This window comes from Sesamum indicum, linkage group LG10 (genome assembly GCF_000512975.1).
Source record: "Sesamum indicum cultivar Zhongzhi No. 13 linkage group LG10, S_indicum_v1.0, whole genome shotgun sequence".
Taxonomy (NCBI): domain Eukaryota; kingdom Viridiplantae; phylum Streptophyta; class Magnoliopsida; order Lamiales; family Pedaliaceae; genus Sesamum; species Sesamum indicum.
In genome coordinates, this window is record NC_026154.1 from 3,547,447 (window position 1) to 3,561,437 (window position 13,991).

The 13,991-nt window shown below is 33.8% G+C and overlaps 2 protein-coding genes and 1 long non-coding RNA gene across 3 annotated transcripts in view; 2 read left to right on the forward strand and 1 right to left on the reverse strand.

Moving 5' to 3' along the window:
* Positions 1-339, reverse strand: part of LOC105172037 (hydroxyethylthiazole kinase) — a gene marked incomplete at its 3' end in the record, with an annotated part of 1,753 nt that extends 1,414 nt beyond the window's left edge. Inside the window, 1 exon segment of the mRNA XM_020697234.1 lies at positions 7-339. Coding sequence (XP_020552893.1) covers positions 7-313 — 307 coding nt within the window.
* On the forward strand, positions 1,508-4,544 carry LOC105171842. Its single transcript, XR_848609.2, has 3 exons — positions 1,508-1,935; positions 3,087-3,202; positions 4,233-4,544. It is a non-coding gene; the product is annotated as an uncharacterized LOC105171842 (long non-coding RNA).
* Positions 9,938-12,610, forward strand: LOC105171843 (GATA transcription factor 1). Its single transcript, XM_011093086.2, has 2 exons — positions 9,938-10,447; positions 11,489-12,610. The coding sequence occupies exons 1-2, from the start codon at positions 10,256-10,258 to the stop codon at positions 12,149-12,151; spliced, it is 855 nt and encodes a 284-aa protein (XP_011091388.1). The 5' UTR covers positions 9,938-10,255; the 3' UTR covers positions 12,152-12,610.

Below are 13,991 nucleotides of genomic sequence, written 5' to 3' on the forward strand. Positions count from 1 at the left end.
CCCCGTGGCCAGCCGTCTTCATGCGTGGTAGCCAGTCGGGGGTGAGTGTTCCGACGTTTACGTACAGGGCGTGGGTCTTGGGCGCGAAGTCAGGGATTTCTTGAATTGAGTGTATCATCGCCGGGGAGGCGCCGGCGGCGAGCAGAACATTGGCGACGAGATCCATGGAGACGAAGTTCGTGATGCACTGGATAAGGGGCGAGGCTCGGCGTACAGACTCGAGGTGGGCCCATGCTCGCCGGGGCCATGATTCGCTGATTTCTGTGATGTTTGTCGATGGCTGTTCTTGGGGATTTTGGGTTTTGTCCTCCATAGCTCTGTCTAGCCATCTCGTAAGATTTATATATATATTCCGACAAATTTAATGGATTTACTTTTGAAGCCAATTGTGGTTTCTAACTGAGTTTTTTAACAAAATAAATAAATATAATAATTTTCAAGGTTAGGGTGCAACTATAATTCAATAATATCCCATATTTTATTTAATTAGATAAATATTGAACAAAAAGTTTTAATTTATATATATTTGATCTAGGAAGAAGATAATTAAGTTGTTACTCATATGTAATTAATATAATTTGTTTTGGGTTTTAAAACTGATATGATTTGTTGGTTTGCTATAAACAATTTTATTTATACTTGATAACTTTTTTTGTTTTACTTGAATATTTGAGTTAAGTGATTAAACAATTTTATTATTGATATGTTGAATTTTTATTTTTTTATAAAGAGAAGTTGAATCGTCGGATCTGTTCCGATTGATTTTGTAGCGGGGCATAAAAGTTAATAAGGTCATACAGGTCCCGAGTTCTTCCTGGAGTTGGCGGGATAGGTTCAGAGTCTTCCCCTACTCACTTGATTACCACCCCTAATTTAATATAATCGGACCTTATCTACCATTTATCTGACACATAAAAGTAAATAGCCTTTTAATAATTGTGTAGAATTTTTTTAAATGTAAATGATTTTTATTATTTAAGATTTGTATGATAAGAAAATATTTAAAAGATATAAAATAAATATTGAAATTACAAATGGCACAATTACTTAGAATTACTCTTTGTGGGTAATATGATATTGGAAAGTGATTAAAAAGAAACAATTGTGATTTTGATGAATCCTAGACTTTTCTATTTCAAAAAATAATAATAATAATAAACTTTCTCTTGAAATATATAAGCCTTATTATTTTATAATTTTTCATTTCTCTAAAATTATATTTTTCCCAAAATTTATATATCTATACTGTTTATTAAAAATATATTTGTATAATTATATCAATTGCTAGAATATGTATAAACTAAAGGGTCATGGAATATATTTATTTCTTTCATAAAATAGCATCTGATTAATTTTCTCAATAAATATTTATTCATACATATTTAATGTGTAATTTATTTTTTGATTCATTATTTATTTTATTACTTTTTCTGTTTAATTCAATAATATAATATAAAATAAAATAAAATATAGGACAAAGTATTACTAAATGGTATGGTTTAAAATAAATTATCACTAGTGAAAAAAATAAAAAAGAAAATTGCTTGGCGAAATTGAAAGGCAAAATCAAAGCAAGCAAAACTGGGGGAACGAACGAAGGCCACTTACTGCCCTCCACCGCCGCCAACTCCCTGTATATCATAGCAGCCACCATTCTCGCCGCCCTCCTCCTCCTTCGCCACCACCCTCTCGCTGCGTCCTCTTTCACAATCGTCGAAATGACGAAGACACCAAGTACCGCCAACCCACTGTCTCCTCCCCCTCCCTCCATAGCCTACCTTATATTTCGGATCCGGCAAGGATTTCGGATACGCTTTCTCCACTCCGTCTACCACCCCAGAATTCACTACCTCCTCCAACTCGACCGCTTTTACGGAGTGCGCGGAATGTTCATCAGTCTTTCGGTTTCTGATTATCCGCTTGTTACTCAAGATGGTAATTTTTTCTTCCATGATTATTTATGACCTTGTTGATTTGGGTTCTTGGGGATTTACTGTTTCTTGTCTTTAATAACCAAATTCATAAAGTCTGATGAGCTATCCCTGAATTGCATTATAATTTGTTCTGAAATGTTTTTGCTGATTGAAGGATTAATTGTACGCATTCTTGGTCTGTGTTTGTGCATGATTATACTAGAATGCAGAGAGGGATTGAGTGTTCTTAATTCAATTCAATACTCCCTAGACTTGCTGACATTAGTTCTTCTGTTCATCATATCTTTGTAACATATTATTGAAATTGCTCAAATTCCATAACGACTCCGTATCTAAAATTTTGCTGGTGGTGAGAATCTCTTGTATACGTGCTACTTGTTTCTGGGTACGGACAAGCTGCATATGCGAATAAATTCAAGAACAAATTCTGTAGCGGCATCTCTAATTTTCTCCACATGCTTGGTTCGCTGTGCTTGCATAATTTGGGTGATTTTTATAGGTTTATGAACCTCGCAGCTGCTAGTTATTTGATAGTTAGTTTAGATGGTTCTTGTTCGTATTTCAGTATCGCCGATATGAGTAAAACATGATGTTTGTCTGTAGTTGTCTTACTTTCTTAATTCTTATGGTTGTGTTATATTGTCTTTTGTTGAATAGGTCCTGATGTTGGTTGGTTGTATATAATCCTAGCCATGTTGTTAATTTTTCTTTCAATTGTTTATAGAAAGTTATTTTGGCATAGTTGTAAGTGATTGGTGTTTCTGGCATTTGATTCTTCAATCTCTCTGCTTCTGATTATCGATCTTTTAATCTATATCATATAGCTTTATAAATTCTTATGGTATGCATGCAGTGGATGCTTGTGTGATTGTATGGTGTAATTCTCAGATATAGATATGTTATATGTCCACTCCCATCCGAATACTTGTTAACCCCTATCATGAGTAATTTGATTTAATTTCGTGACATGAGGTTTTCTTGTTTTCGGGATCTTCCTAGGAATCTTAATTTTGTGAACCACACAATCTAGATTGACTGGAGAGAGTATGTTTCATAATTTAAGTTCTGCTAAACACATCACGTCAGAGCAACAAAAGTGGTACCTTTAGTAGGATAAATCTTCATATAGTTTCTTGGACATTCTTTTTGCAGATCAAGGATATTGAAATGAATAATTGTTGATTCTCCATTCTCCATGGCAGAAAACAGCGAGATTTTTTATAACACTGAAAAGAGATAGCTCCCTGATGCATATCGGTTGTTCAGAGGTCAGTGCTACACTACCTTTTACTTTTCTTTGTTTTGAATCCCAGGTTCCCCTTAATGAACATGCATTATCGTTGTGTAAAAGGTAGCCAAAGATAGACAAGGAGATTAACTTTTATTCACATTGAAGAAGTTTTAATTAGATAATTTGATTGCAAAATGAGAAAATATCGAAGTCGTGTAAACTTGGGGAATCTCCTGAGACCGGATCAGATGTTTCATATTGACTATGACATCAAACTTGCGTGCTGGGATCTTCAATATTTGTTAACTGACAAACCCAAGTAGGGAGTTTTGTCTCTTGTTTGATTATAAATGGAAAAATTTTGGAGCAGTAACCACATGTGTATTCCATGGTTCAATGTATCAGCCAATTTCCCATGATATCAACCGATACATAACAGGATTGGCTAGCACCGATCCGAGAAAACCATCCGATTCCATATATTATACCGAAACCATTTGGTGTCCCTGATAGTATCCGAATTATCATTGATATAATGATATTATCGCCTACATACATGAGAAAAAATTGAACTCGAGTAGTCCATGGCTATGATGGTAACTAACTTTACAACTCAATATTAACTTTTAGCATGTCCCAGTATAGAAATGTATATTTCAAGAACTAAATAACATGGCTCATTTTGATAATCTTAAACTATAAACAATTATATAGTAGTATTTTGTGTGATTATATGTTATTTTCAGGAATTAATTTTTTAAGCTTGTATGATTCACTTATTAATGTTTGATATGGTAAAGTTTCTCTTTCTAATATTATGTAGTAAATTGTTATACTTATTATTATTTTTTCTTTTTGTAATTTTACTAATCTTTTTGGAATTTTTTAAGTATTGTATAATATATTGTTTTTGTATTGTCCAATATTAATATTCCATACACCATGACTGATGTGGAATAATACCAGCCAATACAGCAAATTTGTACCATGCTGTATTCAGAGCCTCCCGGCTCCCAGTACACAAGACGAGACATTATTGAATTGAAGATGTCTTTTCTTGCTTGCAGGTTCTCCGGCAGCTATTTTGAGCCGCAAGTTCGTTGAGTTTTATATCTTGGGTGCAGACAACGTTCCCAGGACTCTGCTAATGTACGTGTCCGACATGCCAGCATCGACTTCCTGTTTGCTTCCCAACCGTCCTATGCAATTCACATCAACTCGGTCAAACCACTATCAGCAACAGCTTGCACCGTGGCTATCTCAACTCCAGACAGTAACCCAACTCGCTGAATTCCAGCAACTTTGACGAACTGATCAAGAGCATTATGGCCTTTGCCTCACCATTTCCCCCAAACTATCCCATTCTTGGCCGCAAAGAACTGCCACAGCAAAATAAAGGCAAGCAAACGCTCGGAGGCTGGTGTTTAGGTGAATCTGCTGGAGATAAATGCATCTTGGGCAGATGTCGATGTTATGAGTCCTGGTCTGGGAGCCAAACGGCTTTAGAAACGTCTCGTTGAACTGCTATTGACTGAAATAAGTCGATCCCATCTATGTGCCGATGAATAATTTTTATGTATATCCAGTTTAAATGCTAGATTTTAATTTTTAAATACTTTATGAATTGATATTTTATATACAATGTATATATTTTCCAGAATAAATGAGGCTAATTACGATGAACTCATTTATGAATCAATGTAATTGTTGACTATATCCTTCCTCTTTTAGAAATTCTAAGATTCTTCCCTCCTAATTTATAACTTTTACATACAACTCTGCGGTAAATATTTAAAGTTTGACAAGTATTTGTATTCTACTTCAAAAAATATAAATCGTATACGCATCATGTACAGCATGATTTTGTCTCCTTCAAAACGGATATTCAAAGAGAAGGTTCTCATAATTTGGTAAAAGAAAAGGAAAGATATGATGAGTAAATTTACTAATTTTCAGAACATGTTATGTAATTAACTCCGTTTGTATAAATCTTATTACATAGTACGAGTAATCTAAAGACCTGAACTCATCGACGAGTAATATCTTCTATAACACTTTACAATTAATAAATATTTATTATTAAAATAGATAAATAATTACTATAAGATAATTTTTCAAAAAAAAATCATACCTTTTTTTGGGGTTCATTTCCCCATTTTGGGAGTGTAATTTCTTTCTTTCTCTCTTTTTTTTAATAATTACATCCAAATTATATGATACCTCCTCAACTATTTCTCTTAAGGCTCAGAATAAAGGAGATGAACCCCCATTAACCACTCCAGCTACTCTAGCCTTGTTGGTTTATCACTTGCACAATTTTTGCACTCCACACACTTGTTTCCTTTGATATTTCAATATTTATCACCCAACTATAATTATTACATCATATCTTATGTTATTTTTAAATGTTTCTCTACTCATGTTCAATAAATCATTTTATTAGCTTAAATAACGAAATGCGACCCCTTGTCTTGCATGTTAACTAGTCTTTCTTTAAGTTTAAATTTTATTTAAAAAAATTTCGATCATTATGATATTATTGGAGCAGACAATCATCACTATAAATAAAAATATCCTTGCAATCTCAGGTGATTTGGGGGCACAAATGCTAATAGAAGTGGGAGATTAATGCTTCCAACAAATCTTGATTTTTATGAAACAAAAATCAAAAGAGTGGGACACCATCTTCTCATTGCGACATCGTGCCTTGTAATATCCTTTTTATTTTGTCACCTCTAACCTCATTTGACTTCATATCTTCTCCTCCAAAACAAGACCACATAAAATATAGTAATCTCACAACCATTCACCCCTATCAACATTATTTAATTATACATATCTTTATTACAATAATATATTTTCTTCCAAATAGCTCAACCCTATTGATCTTGACTAGAATGCAATCGATCTCCCACTCCCATTCCCACTGTATAAGGTATTATTTATTTTGATTAATAATTTTATGATTTTATTTTTTTGAATAAAAGTCTCGTTAGGAAAAATAAGCTTTGGAGTTTAAGCTAGTAATACTTTTTTTTTTTTTATTTGCAATTGACGACTATGTGTGCCAAAATCATAAGCTCCGATGAAGACGGTTTGGGACAGGTATATAATCTCATTTTCATTAATAATGTAGACATGCCATAATCATCAGCCCCTAGACAAAGGGTCTGCGATGGATATATGACCTCGTTCCCACATACGACATTTAAATTTTTTTGCTTGGGCATTGTTTAATTTGATTGGAGTTTTACGGGATTGTCTTTGTATATAGATAAAATTTGTCTTTATCCCAAATGAATATAGATAAAATAGAAGAAAATATAATTTGAATTTAAATAATTTCTCTTGCTATAAGTAAATGTTGGTGATAGTAAAGAAATTTTACAACTCCTATATGACCTAATTATTTTGCATATTTCGATAGAGGGACGTCAACGATGCAATCAGCATCAAACGATGTGAACATAATTTGACTTAAATAAAATTATATTATCATAATTATATTAGTTTGAGTTGGGATCCATGAAGACTTGCCATTTGGAACTTAATTAGCCATTACCTTCTAAAAAATGAACGCTTAATTGATTGATACATGAAAATGACAAACTCTCAAGAAATCTATGAAATATTAAAATTAGGAAAATATATATGGTCCCAATTAACCAAAAAAAATTGATGAATAAAATCAAGACGACGACGTCCGACAATAATTATCATCAAGAATCCCATTGGCTGGCTTACGTGTCTCACATGTATAGAGAGATCACAGGAATATTGCCATACAATTTTCACTTTTTATTATATATATATATGCGCTTTAATAAATTAATAAAAAGCACGACTTTTCCTCCTCTTCCACGTGAGCAGCACGTGCTTCTTTTGAAGAGTGGTTGCAGGCTCTCAACTAGTAACGTGATCAAATTGAAACGTGGTAGGGCCCATATAATTTGCATAAATAAATAAAAAGTCGAACAGTAGGGCGTGTTTGGTGCCTCAATCAAAGGCATATGATACAATTTTTATGCGGATTTTCTTTAATAATTTATTATCCATTGCAACACGTCGTTTTCTGTGTGTATATAATAAATATATTTTTATATTTTTAAATATACTCTAAATAAGAATAAATATATAGAGCGATATATCATATTTTAAAATTAAAGAAATAAAAATAAAATCACCTTAAGAATATTATCGACACAATAAAAAAAAATGATATAATAGTATCGTAACGATTATTTGTAATTAAATTGAAGAAAATTGAACTAATTTTCAAAACTTTGAAAATAAATTGGAAACTTTTACTCTTATTCTTAGATTTTATAATATCATTTTTTTTTATAAAAAAATACTAAATACTCTACGACGTCTTATGTTTATTACTAATAATGCTTATTTTAGCTGGCGAAGTTGATGCCCAATAACTAAAAAGCCATGTGATCAAGTCACACTACTATATGAGTAATACTCTGTTTTAATAGTAATTATTGGTCTACTGTATAGTAATTTTGACCAATTATATATATATAATATTGATAATTCACGTACATTGATTATTATTAATAATTGATATTGATAATGATAATGTAATTGTAACATGTTTATAAAAAAAAATATCATGTTTATAAATTCACCCAAACCCCTTAGCTCATAAATCTTGTTTCTATTTAATAAAACTAAAATAAAGCATAAATACAAACATTAGTTAATTAAATTTTTAAAAAACATTTTCCTACTATTATATGATTATATTAAAAAAAATTCCTAGTATTATATGATTATTTAGTTTACATGATTTCTATATAGAATTTTCATATATAAAAGCATACATATATATATACATATTTCCATGAAAGTATTAAAGATATGAAAACTAAAAAAATCAAGAAATTTAGGTACAAGTCAATCTCAGCATAAAGTTTGGTGTACTATCACTCAAATTCAAGGTGGTACCTTTCCCTCCTACTTGACAACTACTAATACCAAAATTTTTCTAACTTTCTTGCAAAATTTCCCTACGTTTCTAAGAAATTTGAATTGTGCTTCAAATATCTTAACTCTCTAAATTTGTATTTCTCATCTATCCTCTAAATCACCAAAATTAATTTCTTTTTTTAAAAAAAAAATCGATTACAGTTACATCATGAATTTCAATCATTAAAAAGCAATGCACGAGTTATCAATATCAATTATTTATAATTAATCAACAAATACTATTAAAATAAACATTGCATCATCCACGCATTGGTGGGGTTCAAATCTATGATCTCATGGTAATAAAATTTCAGTTCAATTATGTTAAACCTCACCCATGATTAAAAATTTATTTTTCTTCTCGTATTTTACGGGCTTGATTTAGTTCATTATGTTGTTACTAGTCAATTCGAAAATGATCGCCTTTGCGATTCTATGTAACAAAATTATGACAATGTATTAGTTTGTTACAGAAAGTACGTCTAATGATCAAAGTACCTCGAAAATGTATTTAGTTGCAAAATTTGATAATTGAGTTGACAAATTCGGTCTATATTTCCTTTAATTCTTAAGAAAATACGTTTTGTTTTACTTGTATTAAATGAAAATATAAAGAATATTCTTGAAAATAGAATTATACTGTTTTGAATAATTACGGTATCAATTTTGAGAATATAGAATAAAACATTACGCGTAAGCATTAAAATTATACTTATTTTATCGAATATTTTACGACAAATTCTTTCCCAAAAGTATGCTCTCTCAAACATAAATGTTCATCTCAAAATTCAAATTTCAAGAATATTAATTTTAGGCTTTCAAAAAAAAAAAAAAAGAAGAACATTAAATTTTAGTAATTTTAAATCGATAGTAACATATTTATTGAACTTACCGAAATAATTACAATACCATTGTTAGAGCATTTCTTATTGAATCTGCACCTGAGATTTTAAATCCACTTAATATTAGGACAAGTGTTAAAATTCATAAATTCAATATTAATGGTTGCATTTATATGAAATGATCTGCATTCCAGGTAAGCATTTGGACAAAAGAATTCAAATGTTTCCGTGTCCGAATAATTTGAAATCTATTAATATTCAACAAAATATAATCGATTTCTTTTTCCTTTTTTTGAAGTGAATAGATTATTATTACATTATGAATTTTGATTATCAACAATTAATATATGCCAATCATGTGTATAAACTAACTAATAACTACTATTACAGTAGACGATTAACTACTATTGAAGTAGATTAATTAATATCTACACATTGGTGGAATTTCAACCTATGATCTTTTGGTCATAGTGCCTCAACTTCGTCGACTAATTTAGGTTTTGCTAGCCACAAAATATAGTCGAAAATGGGAGCTGACAAATTTAATTTTTTTAATACGAAAGTGTCCTAATAAATTAAAAAAATATGTTAACAATGGAATCTTTTTTACTCAAATCAGGTTAGATTCGACCAAATGAATCACAGAGCAAGTGGAATATACTTATCTTGTGATTGATTACTTTCCTTTAACTGCAAACGAATTACTCAATAAATATATTATATTTATTATATAATTAATTTAAATTGAATCGAATTCGATTTAAATTAAAATTTTTTATTAATAATAACTTAATATTTTTTTATTTTTAAATTCATCAATCCAAATACAGTGGGGACGTGCAATGAGAATGAATCCAAGAGGCTACACTACAACATTAGCAGTCTGGAATTTGAAAATAGTAAGGAAGAAAAGTAAAACCTAATAATGGACCATCAGTAGTATTAAATAATGAGGAAGAGGGGAAGCATGAGATGAGATGAAACACAAGAACAGCAACAGGCTATTATAACAGGTGAGTGAGAGCAGCAACCAAATTCATACAAAAACACTCAAAAAATTCACATCCATCCAAAACATATGAACAATAAAAATCTCTGCCTTCTTCATTTCAATTCCTCTTCATAATTACATCCATCACCCTCTCTCTAATAAGACCAACTGAGGAAACAGGACTTTCCTCTCTCTCTCTCTCTCTGGACCTGTAACATTTTCTCTCTTCTCTCTCTCTCTCTCTCTACTCGGAAGCGAAGAGGAAAAACCCGTTTCAGAAATGGAGATTTTGGACGCGACGGCTGCGTGTTTCGTGGTGGACGATGAACTTCTCAACTTCACTCTCGACGGAGAAGGAGAGGACGACCAAGTAACCAAAACCATTCTCAAAGGCTGTTACGCTTCCTCTTCTTCTTCTTCTTCCTTGGAGACGACGACGTTTAGCGACGAGAATCGTACCGGTTCATTTCCTGTAAGTTTCATGCTCTGTGTTGTGTGTAAAACTTGAAACCGGCCCTGACTCGGACGGGTTTTAGCCCTACTCTGTCCTCTGAACCGGGTTGACTCGGGCGAGTTGGGGTTGAGTCGGTGCATAATTGACTCTGCATGGGAACGGTCCGAGTCAAAGTTGCCGGCTTGTCCCCTCTTGTTTTTTCTTCAGGGAAATGACACTTTCCCAACTGTGATTAGCGGAATATTATGGGTTGACGAAGTTACCCCTTAGAGAACTTGGTGTGGTGGAGAAACAATAGGGGTGTTCTTGGGAAGGGGAATTTATTGGACGCCTTTGAGCTGTAAATATTAATTTTAAAGTCCTTACCTATATTCTTGGGCATATGCGAAACCAAATCAAATCAAATTGGGGTGGCTATACTATTTTCCATGGAAAAAGGCAAATTTGCCCTCGTGAAATATTTTGGTGTCAAGTTGCAAAGGCCCACTTGGAACATTTTGACCTTATTATGCCCTTGCACTAGACAACATCATAACATGGTACCCCATTGACATTATTTTATTGGAAAACTATTTAGTGTCACCCAATTTTGAAAAATTGGAGATAACAATGTTCTTAAAAGAGGGTATTATTTATTTTCTTTTTCTTTCAAGGAAGTGGAATTTTTGGGGGAAATTTTAATTTGAATTTTGTTAAATTTAAATTAATTATATAATAAATATATGATTGATATACACTTCATATAAAATGATGAACGACTGAGTATGTCATGTGAATGGATTAGTTTAGCCTGCCCTTATTTGATTAAGCATTTTTCCGTTTTGAGCTCTGCTGAGTGGCTAATTATTGGTGAGTCAAGTAATAATTTGCTTTATTGTACTGTTCGAGTCCTGACCGAGTCATGTCTGAGAAACTTCATTTGATGGTTTGGGTGTCATAAAGTTGTAATCTTTGTTTGTGGGCATCCCTAGTTGAAGATTTTTCTGAACTTAGTTGACTCGCTGTGTGGGACTCATGAGTTTTTGCGTGTACTGACTGAGTCTTGGCTATATGTTTCAGGAGTTCGTTGAGGAAGAACTGGAATGGTTATCCAACAAGGATGCGTTCCCGGCGGTGGAGACTTGCTTCGGCATTTTGGCCGACAATCCGGAACTTGTTTTGAGCCACCAGAGCCCTGTCTCCGTGCTTGAGAACAGCAGCAGCTGCAGCAGCAATAGCAACTCAAGTAGTAATGGCAATGGAATTGCCATTGCAAGCTGCTGTGGCAGTCTCAAAGTCCCTGCAAAGTTCCCCGTTCGAGCTCGGAGCAAGAGACGGAGGAGAAAGAGAAGGGCAGGTTTCGGTGAATTGCCCAGCCAGCATTGCGTGTGGCTGGACCAAGTAAATATTAAGAAACAAGAGTCGTCGTTCTTGTTGCCACCATTATCAACGATGAGGACTAATGGTGCTAGTATGGGGAGGAGGTGCTTGCATTGCCAAGCTGACAAGACCCCACAGTGGCGGGCAGGCCCAATGGGACCGAAAACGCTCTGTAATGCTTGTGGGGTGCGGTATAAGTCAGGTCGTCTGCTGCCGGAGTATCGGCCCGCAAGTAGCCCAACATTCTCGAGCATCTTGCACTCAAATTCTCATAGGAAGGTGGTTGAGATGAGAAAGCAGAAGCAGCTAGGAGAGGGAGGAGGAATCACGGTCAACGAGGCATGTGGATATAGGGTAGGATAGTGGTGAGTTAGTTCCTTACAGCGTTGCAGCAATTTTTTTTTCCTTTTTTTTGTTGAAGTTTTAGTATAGTTAGATTAGGTTTTAGGATTTTGTTTTGTTTTCTATGAACTGGTTTATGGCTTGTTGTAATGGAGTAGATTGTTAGTGAAGCCAATTGGTTTTTCTTTGATCAAAATCCACTAGGGAATTTTGACTTAAACTTGCTTGGAGGCATCAGACTAGGAAATTTGCATTAGAAATGGTTCGGATTTTGCAGTTCGATCATACTTTTTGGTCTTTGTTTCTGAGGATTTAGCAAGAAGGAATGATCCAAACTTTAGATGTCATGAATCAGTCGATGTTTTAGTTGAGTTTTCTGTTGTATGTCCGCTGGTTGAAGAGTTCCCATTGGTTAGGATTTTGGCTTGTAATTGAAGTTTGTTCAAGTTTGTATATTATGAGAGTGATTATCTTGTTCAAGTTTGTTTTTAAGATGCCTGAAATTTGGTTCCTTTACCTTTCATTACATGCTGTGTATTGTATGTTTTCATTTTCTGCAATACTTTGTAAGCACAAAGATATGAGCTACAGCTACTGCTATTTTGAGTACATAATTTTCTTTATTGTTTCCTCCGACCTCCGAAGGTCTAAAATAGTTGGCCGTGGTCGTTTCTAGGGACAAACTTGTTTCTGACTCTTGACATACGTGAAAACTTAGGATCCCTGGCTTGAGTTGTATTCCCATGCAAGACGAGGTCCATTGATATGTTGTCTGCATTTAACAGAGCTTACAACACTGTTGTGCTTAGTCGGCAGGTGTATTCTAGCATTGTTTTTCTCCTTTTTCCTTCATGCTTTTTGCTACTTTAGTTCAGTGTTAGCATAGTCAGCACATGATCGATGGTTGCTGTTTTACAATCTGTGCAGACAGAAAGAGGCTACATATGTTTGAGCTGATGAAAGCCCGACTTTTAGTGCTTTATAGACCATAGTGGAATATGAAACAGATAAAGCCATTGATGTACACTTGGCTTATCACTTACTGAAACAAGAAAAGGAACGTCCCAGCAGTGAAGCATGAATCTCTGAGTGTACATATATTCTTTTCTATGTTATCTGTGCTTTGCTTTATGAAAAACTCTGTATGAAACCAAGTAATACTCTACTTTTAGGAGTTGATAATTTGGCTACGGAATCATGTCGGATGGTGGATGCCGGTGGCTACTGCAAATCAAAGATTCCACAACCACGACAAAAGTTATTGGAAAACCTTTCATGGAAAAGAGACCGTATTTATATTGAAACATCTAAAGTAACAAGAGCCCTCTTCATATTACAGCATGCATGCATGAGAAGTGTAGAGGTTGTGAGGGGTGAGCCTGAGTGGGATTAGACTTTCTGCAGACCATATGTTGTCTAGTACTAGGTGTTTGTCTTGTGTCTCTTGTTCTGAGAATCTCAATCCAACAATCTAGAGAGCTGGATAGTGGCAATATATGTTGTCAATCTTTCTCTTTTGTTGCTATTCAAGGTTGTCATGGCTTGACTTTGCATCAAGATAAGGCCATTCATCTTTTGTGGTTCTTGTTCCTGCACTCATGTTGTACATATAAGATAATTCAAAGTTCGGCCTGTATTTGGATTTGAAGACTTTTGAGCACGTTGAACTATCCATACAGCGCAACGCCATCAACAACGCAACGGGCACAACACTCCGCCATTGAGCTAATAGCCCGTCGTGCGTGCCTCTCATGTTAGGGGCCCACTGTAATATTTACAGGCAGTAACATCTTTGTTCAGACAAAATTACAAAGTGTACAAGGTTGGATTTTGCAGTAATATTCGCATTGCCTGTGGGGTC

Coding starts and splice junctions, on each gene's coding strand:
- LOC105171843 (XM_011093086.2), top strand. CDS start 10,256: ATGGAGATTTTGGACGCGACGGCTGCGTGTTTCGTGGTGGACGATGAA. Junction 10,448..11,488: donor ATCGTACCGGTTCATTTCCT/GTAAGTTTCATG, acceptor TATATGTTTCAG/GAGTTCGTTGAGGAAGAACT.